Here is a 12,966-nt window from a genome sequence, read left to right as displayed (position 1 = left end):
AATAATGGAGAGCTTTTCAATAAGTAGCTCTTTATATAATAGATCGATATCGAAGATTTGTAAATCAATTATGGTTTAAACTTTTACAACCAAAACTACCTCTATTTATTGAACTCCTCGTTATTTGACCATTCCCCATCAATTTTTTGTGGTTAAAAACACTTGAAAAGATGTAGACTAGTATTGTTTTTCTTTTTTCTTTGATTGCCTAGAAAATAATGATTGTATGATTTAGGGGAAATTATCATTAATTAAGGTTATTTTGGCTATTTTTTATGATGTGGTTTTGGGTACAATCGAGTTGCATCCTCACTTAGACCGTGACTCGCACCCTGATCCAAACCTATATCCTAACCTGAACTTTATAAATAACACTATTTTGGGTGCAGGCCAACTAGATTATACTCAAGTTTTTGTGTTATTTTATTAAATTATGTTTCAAAACTTAGGAATACTTAGGAGAGATCGAGCAACAATATTCAATAAGTCAAAAACTACTAATCCTCAATTAGTTCAGAAGCCATTGTATAAAAACATTGAATAAGTAAAAAATATAACTAATCCACAGTTAATTAGTTCACAACCAAGTAAAAAAAAAAAAAAAAACTTTGCGAGCTATTGTATAAAACATTGAATAAGCGAAAAGTAAGTAATCGAGCGTTAGTTGGGAAGTGATTGTATAAGAAGGATTGGGGATTAGTATAGTAAGATATTAAGCAGAGTGAATTGATGAAGAAGTAGTGGCGGCATCTGGCTGGTGCAGCTGAAGCTCTGCGAGGCGTTCCACCTGCTGACGAAGCATTCTGCTGCTTTCATGCTTTTGCCGGCGCTTCATGAGGCGCTCCGCCAAGTCCCTGCATCATCAAACATGAATTATTCATGCTCAATTATCAAACTAGGTAGAGTGGAATTAACCTGCAATTGCAGTTGGATTGTTGGCATGCTTGAGTATGGGCGTGAAGAAGACGCAACGTTGTATCAAAGGAACGGCAGCCACCCGCGCCTCGTCTGCAGACGATGACATGGCGAAACATTTTCTTAGCCATGCCACACTTGAGATGCTTGCAACTCCGCGATTCGCACTGAGCAGCATGCGCCACTGCATCAAGATTTATCCTCAACTGCAACAATTAATGGATTCAAAATCCACACTTGAAAAAAACCAGATTAATTAATAATTGAGCGCATCTAATTAATTCAAGCCACACTGGAGATTGCTTGCTAAGAAGCACAAATTTCCTTCGGTCAAGCTACTTTTGGTATGAAATCAATAGGCTAATTCAAGGAATTGATCATGAGATCACTAGAATACAGCAGCGCAAATATGAGAGAGAGAGAGAGAGAGAGAGAGAGAGAGAGAGAGACCCTGGCCAAGGGTGGGTCGCTGGCGTGACAGTTACGAGGTCGTCGTTCGACCGTTTCCAATTGCTCGTCCTCCATTAACACGAATGGTTGTGCTGTTCAACGATGATGGAATATATTGGGATCGGAAATATTAGGGTTTCAGAGATTTGTATTATATATATAAGGAAAATCACCTAATCCTACCCCATCTATGAGTCCTACTTGTATTAGGAAACTATAATTTTTTTTTAAACGTATTAGGAAACTATAATTATGTAACAAGGAACAATTTTTTTACAAAAAAAAATCTATATTAAATATAAAAAGTGTCTTGGGCATAAAATATAGATTTTGATGAGGAGTCAAATACTCATCAGCGCTGGACATCCTTTTATTATTATTATTATTATTATTATTATTATTATTATTATTATTATTCACTTGCGCAGGAGCATCAACTAGGATCGAAGGCTTCCAATCACTTAATAGAGAGTTTACTTGCGCAGTCATGATCAAGAGGACTTCCCAGCGCAGACCGAAGGAGGATCCTATCCACACTACTCGACCCAGCTAAGGAAGCTAAACTCCATGCTGCACTGCTAGTATATATGCCTGCGCAGGCCAAAGTTGTACCTTTCAACTGAAAAACTGCAAGTTAGTTAACTAAGAACGAACCTCAGATAATGATAGCTATTTGTGTTTGTACATATAGAATACGTGAGGATTCAAATGCCCAAAATTACCCCTGTTCATGTAACCTCTATAAATACCTCTTCTTCCTCGTTGTAAAGACCAGAATGAAAATAATGACAAAATGATGAAGTGTTCTACAAGTTCTTCAGCTTAGTTTTCTACTTTTTCAGTGATTTTGAGGACTTTAGGTTAAAATTCCATCTATATTTTCCGATTATGGGTTATGATCATTTTCTGTTTCACCATATTTCCTATTATAACTCTATTGCATATTTTATTTTAGAGTCTCCTGTGAGACCAAGTATATGCATGAGACGGATTGGAACGGACTGGGCGTGTGGGTTGGGTGCAAGCTGGGCGCTGGTAAAAAGAATTTAGTAATTATTTTTTTAACTAAGCACAAAGATGAGGTTGGGGACCTGGGGTGCAATGGTTAATTTTTTTTTAAATTTTTGAAAAGGGTGCAATGGTTAAGTATTACTAAAGGTACAAGTTTTGGAGTATTTTTTAAAATTATATTTGTTTTTTTATATCAATTATTAATTACTGTTTAAAAATAACAATTGTCATGAAAAAAAGTACTACTTTTGAAACATTAAATTTCTTTATATAAACAATTATTTTTTCTTATGACAATAATTCTTTGACCAAATAATTAAAAGTAGAAGTTCTTACTGTGAAAAAATATACTTCATCTCTTCCATTACAAATGTCTCAATTTTCATAATGAGATGTCTCATTAGAAATGTCTCATTCATTTTTTAGCAAATAATTAATAGACTAATTAACTATTGGGCCCACCACTTACTCACTCTCTCTGTACTTACTTTTCAAATCTCAATTTATTTCTCTGTTTTCACCAATCTATACAATATATAAAAAGGCAGTTTAACGGCTACTTTTTACCGTCAAAATTTTAAAATTAGTTTTTGTTTTCAACTACACTAATGCCACATTTTCGGATACCTCAATCCAAATGGAGTTTAACTTTTTATCTACATTCAAATTTAAATTAAAGATAATTAAAAAATAATTTAAAATTTTTTACTTCCGCTAACCCACGTAAATTGATACCAATAATTATACATGTATTCTCACTTATGCATAACCGTCCCACTAACCCACTTCAAAAAAATTGACAACTTATAAACATAATTCGAGCAAATTGCCATGAACGAAGGCAATTTAGCCAATTAATACTAATCCGATTCGTGGAGAAATGAAAAAATCGCCATGAACGAAGGAGTGCAGAAAAATACTCTCTACGTCGGCGCTTTAGCCAAGGTGAACGAGCAAATACTCCACGCTGCCTTCATCTCTTTCGGAGACATTAATGATGTGAAGACGCCGTTGGACGTGGACCAGGCCACGCAGAAGCACCGCTCCTTCGGCTTCGTCACTTTTCTGGAGAGAGAAGACGCCACTTTCGCCATGGACAACATGGACGACGTCTAATTCTACAGCCGCATCGATCCTCACCGTCTATTATGCGCTTCCCAAGAAAATCAACGATGGAGAGCAGGGTTGGCGGCCAAACCTATTTGGGAGGATGTTGACACCTGGTTCGAGAGGTAGCAGCAAGAGAGCATGAAATGTTGCGGCTGCAAGCAGAGCAACGAACAACTTAAGATTTGCATAGAAAGAAGATGGCTGACGAGCGAGAAGGCGAGAAAGATGCTGCTGCTGATGATCCTATGCGAAGGCTAAAGCTGAGGTTTATGAGCAGAATGCTGGAGTCTAGGAAATTCACATTATTATTTAAAATCAATTAATTTTTTTTATTTGAAAATTCAAATATTTTTAAATTCATGTTTTTCATTGAGATTATATTGTGGATAATTTTAATTTTTTTTATTAAGATTCATATTTGCATTTACTTATATCTAAATTATACTCCCTCCGTCCCATTGATCTTGTCCCGTATTCCTTTTTTGTTTGCCCCATTGATCTTGTCCCATTTCTATAAATAACACTCCAACTTTATCACTTTATTACTTTCTCTCCTTAATAAGTTCGCTAAAAAAAATACTCTCCTTAATAACCGTGCCGAAACCAAATGGGACAAGCCCAATGGGACGGAGGGAGTATTTTAATGTGTATATTTATTTATTTAAAATTAAATGTCGTTCAATTTTGATGTTGGTTATGCATCGTACAAACGAGCATACTAAATTAGATTTTATGTTTATGATGAATTTATGCTTATTTTACTTAAAATGTTCTTTCAAAATAACGCTCATGGTACTAAATTAGATTTATGTTTATTTTACTTAAAATATTTTTTCAAAATAATGCCCACCGTGCAACGCACGGACGGGTGTACTAGTTCACTTTATCTACTACTTACATATTTCCTTAATCTTCGTGCCCAAAAGTACTGAGACATTTGTAATGGGACGGAGGGAGTAATATTTTTTAACATTACCTTTTTCATATATATAAAAAATTATTATTTTTCTTACGACAATAATTAATTGACCAAATAACTAAAAGTACAAGTTCTCGTGAGTAAAAATAACAATTACCGTACAAAAATAACAATTGTCGTACAATAATTATTTTTTCTTACGACAATAACTAATTGACCAAATAACTAAAAATACAAGTTTTTTAACAATTGCCGTGAAAAAAATGTATACCTTTAAACATTACATCTCTTCATATCAACAATTATTTTTTTCTTATGATAATAATTAATTGACCAAATAACTAAAAGTATAAGTTGTCGTGAGTGAAAAAATAACAATTATCGTGGAAAAATGTAATATGTTTTTACAACATTAATTTCTACATATTAATAATTATTTTTTCTTACGACTATAATTACTTGACCAAATAAATCAAAGAAAAAGCAGTAAAACTAAATAAACAGAGCTCATAAATTGATACATTCACTAAATTTCAATATTATAAATTGATACATTCACTAAATTTCGATAGCCGTAACAGCTGTTTTTATTTCTTAAGTTTAATCAAGTACTTTTCTTTATGCTTTCAATTATGTCTTTTGCATTTGTTATTTACTTTATGTTCGGCTAGTTTTATATTCTGATTTGGGTTAGATGATCTAAGCATGAACACTTAACTCGAGAGGTCTAATTTGGGCATAATAACTGCATGAGTATATTTTCGATACATTATGTTTTAATCACGGTTTGGGCAACTTGGTTAATTAACTGACCACTAGTTAACTAGGGAGTTTTGGCCACAAGTAAACTCTGAGCAAAAGCGACACGCCATCGACCTCCAAAGAGTACAACGAGTGTTGGAGCCGTGACTGTGGTGAAATATTCCACATAAGAGTCAAGTTGAGTCTACCTCAATCCAAATGCATTTTGGGCAAAGCACTCTAGCGAGAGGCCAACGTCGAGAGTGGATGTTGCTCGAGGTAGTTAATTCACATTAGCTGATAACTTCTAAGGGATTATACACTGAAAGGATAGATTGGACAGAGGGTTGTTACGTGCGTGACGCACTGACGCGTGACAATTGAGGGCGTAACTGTCTTTTGCCTATAACCAACTGGTATACAAGTGTAGTGTATTATCTTTGCACCAATGACCGAGTGTCTAGTTTATGTTTAGTGAGTCAAACCCCAGTCAGAATTGTTTTATTATTTGATCAAGTTACTTTTGTTATTTCAATTTGGTCCGAAACCCTGTTCTGTCCATAAGCAAGTTGTGGTCAAAACCATCATAAACAAAATCATTTTTAGTAACACCCTTGCAGGAAAGATTACTGCTCAGCTTCCTGTGGATTCGACTCTGGACTTACTGCTAGCTAACCTAGTTGTGGGCACGTACAAGATAAATTTATTGGTGCGAAGCTCAAACAACAGCTTCGTCAGGGTACGAGTCAGAGGCACTGATGCGGGACGAGGCACGGGTTGACCCGTCTCACCCATAAGATTGAATGTAAATGAGTTTTTTGTGTTTATTTTGTGCATAATTTTATAAAGAGTAGTGCTAAATGACCATAATTATAGTTGTAATAATGGGTTAGATTATTAATTTTGTACTTATTATAATTATATATTTAATTTTTTTTAATCATTGATTTATTATCTTACAATATTACCTCTGGATATATTCTTTTTCCTTAATAATTAAAGATTTTTTCCTTATATATATTAAACTAATTATACTATTTTTTAAAATGCATCCTCTTCGGTAAAAAAAAATAAAACTAGTTCAAGTTTTTTCCTCTTTTCTGTAGCTTTTTGTGATAATCATAAATCGATTGTTTGAATCACATTAATTACAACATCCATCATGCAATGGAACAGATCCGTTGCTTGAAGGCGAATCACGCATGTTACAGACTACGTATATGAAATTTTCTTTTTTGTTAATCGAAAACTCTTACAAAAAAATTGTTGAACAGTTGGTGAGTATGAGAAAACCAACAGTTTCAATAAGGAGGCTCCCAGCTAAGGTTGCCAAATATTTAAGGAGAAGACACACGAAATAAAATAAGGGCTAATTGTCGTAAAATCCCGCTAAAATTAAATTTTTACCATGATTTTTAAACTTGGAATCAAATAACACTGTGAGCACAAAAAAAGTAACATGCCCGACAAAGAGAAAATGGTCATGTGAGTCTAGGCAGGTATAGAACCACCCAAAAAGAAAACAATATAGGTGGATAAAACTATAAGAGGATATCCACTAAAAGAAAATAATAAAAATGGGTACAACTACAGGAGAACCACTATCAACCAATAATGGTCCATTATCTCAACAACCGGTCCCTATCAAAACATTATTAACTAAATAATGGAGGAGGGACCCGGCTATATGTGAAGACCTATTAAGGTTGTTTCGAATCTTGCAATTATGACTGACAAAAAAAAATTATTTCAGAATCATAATGAACTGGCCACGAGAAGGAGGAATCAAAGGGGCAATGCAGATAGAGGGACTTAGACCTCTATAAATGCAAGATTTTGGATAAGAGAAAGGGCGTTTGAAAACATCTACACTTTGAAGAAGAGAAAGGGCATAATATAGCGCATGGGAGACTACTTGGTATCATGCATGCTCAATATAAACGATTTGTGACGATGTATGTTATATAATAATATTACAATTAGTGACGAATTCACAGACTCCATGAATCAAATGAGAACATATGTCCAGTATCCATAGATAAGGAGTGAATCCACCCCAGAATCTCATTAATTAGTTACTCCATATTTTTCCAAATCAAAGCTTAATATACCCATTCTTAATCATCCACTCCAAACTCCAATGGTTATTCACATTCTTGAGAGCCCAATATGCCCACCCAAAGGTGGCCTGTCCGAACACCCGCAGCTGCGCCGCCGCATATCTCTGGTAATCCTCCTTGCTCGCATCCCTAACTTGCCACTCCGCCGTCCATTCCCCTGCAAATGAATTCGAATTGAAGATGAAATCCACAATTAATACTCCAATTAAAAAAAAAAGAATCCCGGGCCATACCAACAAAAACAAGGGGGCCGTTAGGGGTGGTGATCTGGCTGAGCTGCTCCGTCCGATTATTGTCCACATAATCGATGTTCTGTTGAACACTTAGGTTGTCGAATATAGAGGAGAAGAGATTGTAGTGATGCACGTCGATGGCCACTTTGCTAAATCCGTTTGCGAGACCCAAGAGTTCTCTTGGATCGTGAGGTCCTAATCTGTTGGAGAGTACGACGTAGGCCGCCGCCGAATGCCGCCGCACAGCTTCCACACCACCTCTGTAATACTTGCTCAGACTGTCCAGAGACACTCCCGGCGCAAGCGGCTCGTTGATCAGCTCCACTGCGAATAGGCTCCGGCTATTTGCATACCTATGAATCCACCCAAAAATATAGCATCAAAAATATCAAATACTGCAAGGTTAAAATAGTACCTTGCAGTTAGAAATTCAATGACACGGATAGTCTGTTGGATGTTTTCATCTGTGTTTCCCCATTGCTGGGAGCCGTCTCTGGAGGAACTGTGCTCCCATCCGTTCTGGGAGCCCGGTGCAGCGTGAAGATCAATGATCACATTAAGTCCGTATTTTCTGCAAATTAATGCTTTTACATTTCTGTCTCCATCGATCGTGTTTAATTTGTTAATTTGCACTTACTCAGCCCAGGAGAAGGCATTGTCTAGAGCTTGCAATGATCCGGCCACGTAAGGTTTTGGGGGATTGGGGTCGCTTGCAATCCACCAACCTACTGGGATTCTCACACCGTTCAATCCGTTGTTTTTTATGAATTTGAAATCATCTTCTACTATATATGTGCTCCAGTGTTCCTGTTAATTTCAACATTTCATTATATACATATCTTTAATTTCAAATCAAGTAAGAAGACATTACCTTCATAACTCGTGGGGCGAGGAGAGGACCATAGCCATTAGTGATCTGATATTCACCTTGCAATCCTCCACTTATTGACAATAAGAAAACTGATGGATTATCATCTCCCCATCCACCATTTCCTGCATAATCTGCACTTAATAATACCTCACTCTTCACCTGCAATTAAATCATACAGAACGATAAAAAAAAATGAAATGATAATTGAATTCAGGGTCAGGAAAAGTATAGATAAAACCCAATTCTTACTGTATAATGCTCACTTGTAAATCTTAATCCCTCCTTATTCTTTTTTTTTTTAAAATGGAGTAATTTATTTGGATACTAATTAAAGGGTACGAATAAAATGACATGCAGCTTTTGGTAATGATTGTGCCATGATTAAGGACATCCAAAATAAAAAGGGAATTTAAAAAAATATATCTGCCAATAATAAGGAGCCCCCTAGGCCCTAACTTTTTGATTCCAGAGCTTAATTTATAAATGGTTTAAACACATTCCTCTAAATAATTTACTTTTTAAGTTTTAAATGAAACTTATGTGTGCTCTCATGGAATTTGTTAGTTTGATTGGTCCGAAAACTACCGATCCATTATCGATCAACACCTAATTATGTACTAGATAGGAATTTAAAGGGTGTTTGGCTGAATTTATAAAATCTTTAAAATAGTTTGTAAATGATTTAAGTGCTTATACATTCAAAGTATTTGGTAAAAATAAACTCTTAAAACAACTTATAACTTGTAAAAATAAATTACAATAGTTTATAAGCTCTCTAAAAATTTTTTATCCATTCCAACGTACTTTTTGATAATCTTATATACAACAATTATTTTACAAATATTACTCAATTGTTTTCACTAATTTTATTATATAACCTTCCAACTTCATCACAATGGGGATGTAGCTCAGATGGTAGAGCGCTCGCTTAGCATGCGAGAGGTACGGGGATCGATACCCCGCATCTCCATTTTATTTCCCATATTTTTATCCTTCCAAATTTATCTCTTTTTTAATTTTCATTCTCTAATAAGAATTTAGTTTCTTTAATTAAAATTCTATTTTTAACTTATAAATTCAATTATTCAACATTTTAACAATTTATAAACTCTTAAAAATTTATATTATAAATTTATATTATTTTATAAACCACTCCAACGAGTACGCCAAACAATTCTAAAAGGCGCACTAAAATTTATTGACATGCTGACACTTTATTCCACTTGAAGCTTTTCTATTTGGTACTAATATATATACTCCCTCCATCCATCAATCAACTTCTCATTTGCCTCCACGGCTCCACCAATTAACTTCCCACTCTTTTTGGACATATATACCCCCTTTACTTTTTAAATTACTATACTTTACCAATTGAACCCACCACACTATATCATTACTTATCTAATTAATCCAATTTTGATGTTAATTAAATGGAGTAGGATATTTCGAATTTTCCAGTTTATTTTCTAAAAAATTTATTTCCAGTTTATTTATTTATTTTCTGAATTTTCAGTTTATTTATTTATTAATTTATTTTTAAATTTTCAGTTTATTTATTTTCCAGTTTATTTATTTATTTTCTGAATTTTCAGTTTATTTATTTATTTTTGAAATTTCAATTTATTTATTTTCAAGTTTATTTATTTCTTTTCTGAATTTTCAGTTTATTTATTTATTTATTTTCTGAATTTCCAGTTTATTTATTTATTTATTTATTTTCAAATTTTCCAGTTTATTTATTTATTTTCTGAATTTTCAGTTTATTTATTTATTTATTTTTGAATTTTCAGTTTATTTATTTTCAAATATTCCGTTTATTTATTTTTTGAATTTTCAGTTTATTTATTTATCTATTTATATTTGAATTTTCAATTTATTTATTTATTTATTTTCTGAATTTTCAGTTTATTTATTTTTTGAATTTTTAGTTTATTTATTTATTTTCTGAATTTTTAGTTTATTTATTTATTTTCTAAATTTTTAGTTTATTTAATTAAAGAGTAAAAAAGAAGAAGAAATAAATAGCTTATCAAAAAAAAAACTTTAAATCAAGGCATTAAAATAATGTCAAATAGCTAGTGAAAGATTAGTAAAAGTAATCATAATACATTAATACTACCCTTTTAGTTTTTTACACCACATTTACACCATATTTTTCAGCTTTCTTAGTTTCCGTGCCGATCACCAAATGGGAAGTTGATTGGTGGACGGAGGGAGTAATCAAATTACAATTTTAATTCTCTGTTTCTTAGAATGGTTAATTACTTATAGCTCATTTTTTAGCACGAGTTACACATATAGCCCGTCCTATATTGTCGGGCTGATAATTCGAACGTCAAAAACTTAAACTCGACAGATATTAAAATTTATTGTGAAAATATATTTTTCACAAACATTATACAATGCAGTTATAATGAATAAAGAATCCACTTGATTATCAAAACAAGAAAATATATTCTCAAACATCAAAATAAATCAGAATATCCATATAAGTCAGAAATTAAAATGTTGGCTCTGGCCATATTTGCAAGTTGCAACTCTATCTATAGATCAGGCTGTTTTTTGCAATATTTTAAATTTTAAGTTCTTTTTGCAACTCGGCCCAAATATGAATATTTCAAATTTCAAGTTATTTTTGTAACTCGGCCCAAATATGAGGCCGTAAACTATAATTTATCATTTTTTGAATTATTACTTTCAGTTGCATACTCAATTTTTTCACACTCTTAATTAAACTAGATACGTAATATTGTTAGTAATAGACTAACTCAATTATACTAATAGCACCAAGTTTTCATTAAAACCTAGTTAGATATAAAACTACATATATATACACACACAACACAACATGAATTAATAATAAAAATAGTATTTTGGAGCACAGTAGCAATAGTGCGTACTAAAGGGGTGGTGGCAAAGCCGCCCATGCGCATAGCTGATGAATGGACCACTGTAAATGGGAATTTGTGGATAAAGTGGGAAACTTACTTTGGAATATTATTATTGGATTGGATTGGATTGGATTGGATTGGATTGGATTGGATGCCAAAGCCGACGAATCAAATCCCACAACCCTTTTTGAGATCATATTTTTCTATCCTTAATATCTTTTACCTAAGCATCGTAAGTTGGAATCATGTATTCCAAAAAACTTTCATTTTTTTTATTTCTCCGTTTTTAATAGCCATACCCATAAAGTGTATATTTGTTTCACGTAAAAGAATTTAAGTTATGTGTTACTTAGTAATAATTAATGATTAGATAAGGAATTGAAAGGTTGTTGAGATGCTGACCTGAAGGTAGAAGCCGTTGGGGGCTTTGATTCGTACGCGCTCCAAATGATCAGGATTTCTCTCAACGTGAAATGTTTGAGCTACAGTTGGTGTATCTGCAACAGCCACAACATCAACCCCATTTCCAGCCGTGTCTAATCCCACAAATTGTCTGTTGAAAACTCTCAAGTTGAAAGTCGTCTCGTTCATCCTCCATAACTGTACGTTTTCATACATATATATTAATCAAGACAGGAATGGTACGTCAGTTATAGCAATATGTATATACTAATTAAGAATCATTTATACGCTGAAGGTTTCCCATCCAGAAGCACTGCTTCTGTTTGCAACTATAATTGTTCCTCCCCCTGTTTCGGCGCACAAATACTTTCCCAGAGTCACAGATTTCAACTGCATGCCACTTCCATCCTAATAAATAATACACAATACAATTAACACATGAGCAAAGAAAATTAATTAGAATGGACATGTACAAACCAATAGATCTTTGTTTGGGATGGCGTCGAAAAGGGAGGGTTTCATCCAGCCTTCTGTAACAAGCCAGCCACCAAGATTAACAGCTCGAACGGGAAGACCGTTTTGGAGATGTGCCCTCCTCCCGTTGGAGGAAGAAAGCATGCAGAAGCAAGCCATGGACAAGATGAGTAACTTGTAGTCCATTGCTGATGAATGATGGTTTAATTTGCTTTTCTTTTTTTGTGGGTGTGAGTGCACCTTACTCTTCCATCCTATTTATACATTGGGAGAGTCAAATGTTGGACCAACTCATACTTGATGACTATCATTAATGCTCCTTCTCTCACTCTTGACCTGTTTTGTATTGGTCGACCATTCATGTATTAATCCAAGGAAAATATTCTAGATTTTGATTAGTTCGCCTCCATTTCAAAATTTTAAATTAAGAATTAATCCACGTGGTAACAAACTAACGCCCAATCACTTTATTTGACATTAATTGTAGTTCTTGATGTGTTAGATATAAAATTTGGTTTGGATTGTAACTTAAAAATATAAATAAATCATTTGCAAAAACTAAGAAAAAGCATATGGCCGGTACTCAAACTCAAGCGATGTAGACTTGGATATGTAAGCATCAAGGTCTAGCTAGGATTCAAACCTCATTGTTTCACTTCCTCCAAGTCAATAAAAAAAAGTAGCATCTATTTGTTTATTACTCCCTCCGTCTCACCATAAATGAAAGAGTTATTTTAGACACGAGATCCGAACCCGCTGAAAGTAAAGTAAGAAGTCCCATAGTATATTAAATGTACTAATTATATGTGTAATTAAAAAAAATTAAAAA

The 12,966-nt window shown here is 33.7% G+C and overlaps 2 protein-coding genes and 1 non-coding gene across 3 annotated transcripts; 1 reads left to right on the top strand and 2 right to left on the bottom strand.

Annotated features, from left to right (window-relative positions):
• Positions 1-618: 618 nt before the first annotated feature.
• On the bottom strand, positions 619-1,516 carry LOC131001367 (histone acetyltransferase HAC1-like). The gene is made up of 3 exons (XM_057927742.1): positions 1,366-1,516; positions 916-1,121; positions 619-854 (listed from the first exon to the last, which is right to left on the bottom strand). The coding sequence occupies exons 1-3, from the start codon at positions 1,438-1,440 to the stop codon at positions 713-715; spliced, it is 423 nt and encodes a 140-aa protein (XP_057783725.1). The 5' UTR covers positions 1,441-1,516; the 3' UTR covers positions 619-712.
• A 5,567-nt stretch (positions 1,517-7,083) lies between these two features.
• On the bottom strand, positions 7,084-12,468 carry LOC131001352 (probable glucan 1,3-beta-glucosidase A). Its single transcript, XM_057927720.1, has 8 exons — positions 12,141-12,468; positions 11,952-12,071; positions 11,664-11,861; positions 8,371-8,529; positions 8,137-8,306; positions 7,915-8,070; positions 7,500-7,852; positions 7,084-7,423 (listed from the first exon to the last, which is right to left on the bottom strand). Exons 1-8 carry the CDS (start codon positions 12,321-12,323, stop codon positions 7,242-7,244), a joined length of 1,521 nt encoding a protein of 506 aa, XP_057783703.1. The 5' UTR covers positions 12,324-12,468; the 3' UTR covers positions 7,084-7,241.
• On the top strand, positions 9,268-9,340 carry TRNAA-AGC (transfer RNA alanine (anticodon AGC)). The gene has a single exon. It is a non-coding gene; the product is annotated as a tRNA-Ala (tRNA).
• Positions 12,469-12,966: the final 498 nt, after the last annotated feature.

The sequence above is a fragment of the Salvia miltiorrhiza genome, chromosome 8, assembly GCF_028751815.1.
Source record: "Salvia miltiorrhiza cultivar Shanhuang (shh) chromosome 8, IMPLAD_Smil_shh, whole genome shotgun sequence".
NCBI lineage: Eukaryota > Viridiplantae > Streptophyta > Magnoliopsida > Lamiales > Lamiaceae > Salvia > Salvia miltiorrhiza.
This window is presented reverse-complemented; position numbering and strand designations above follow the sequence as displayed.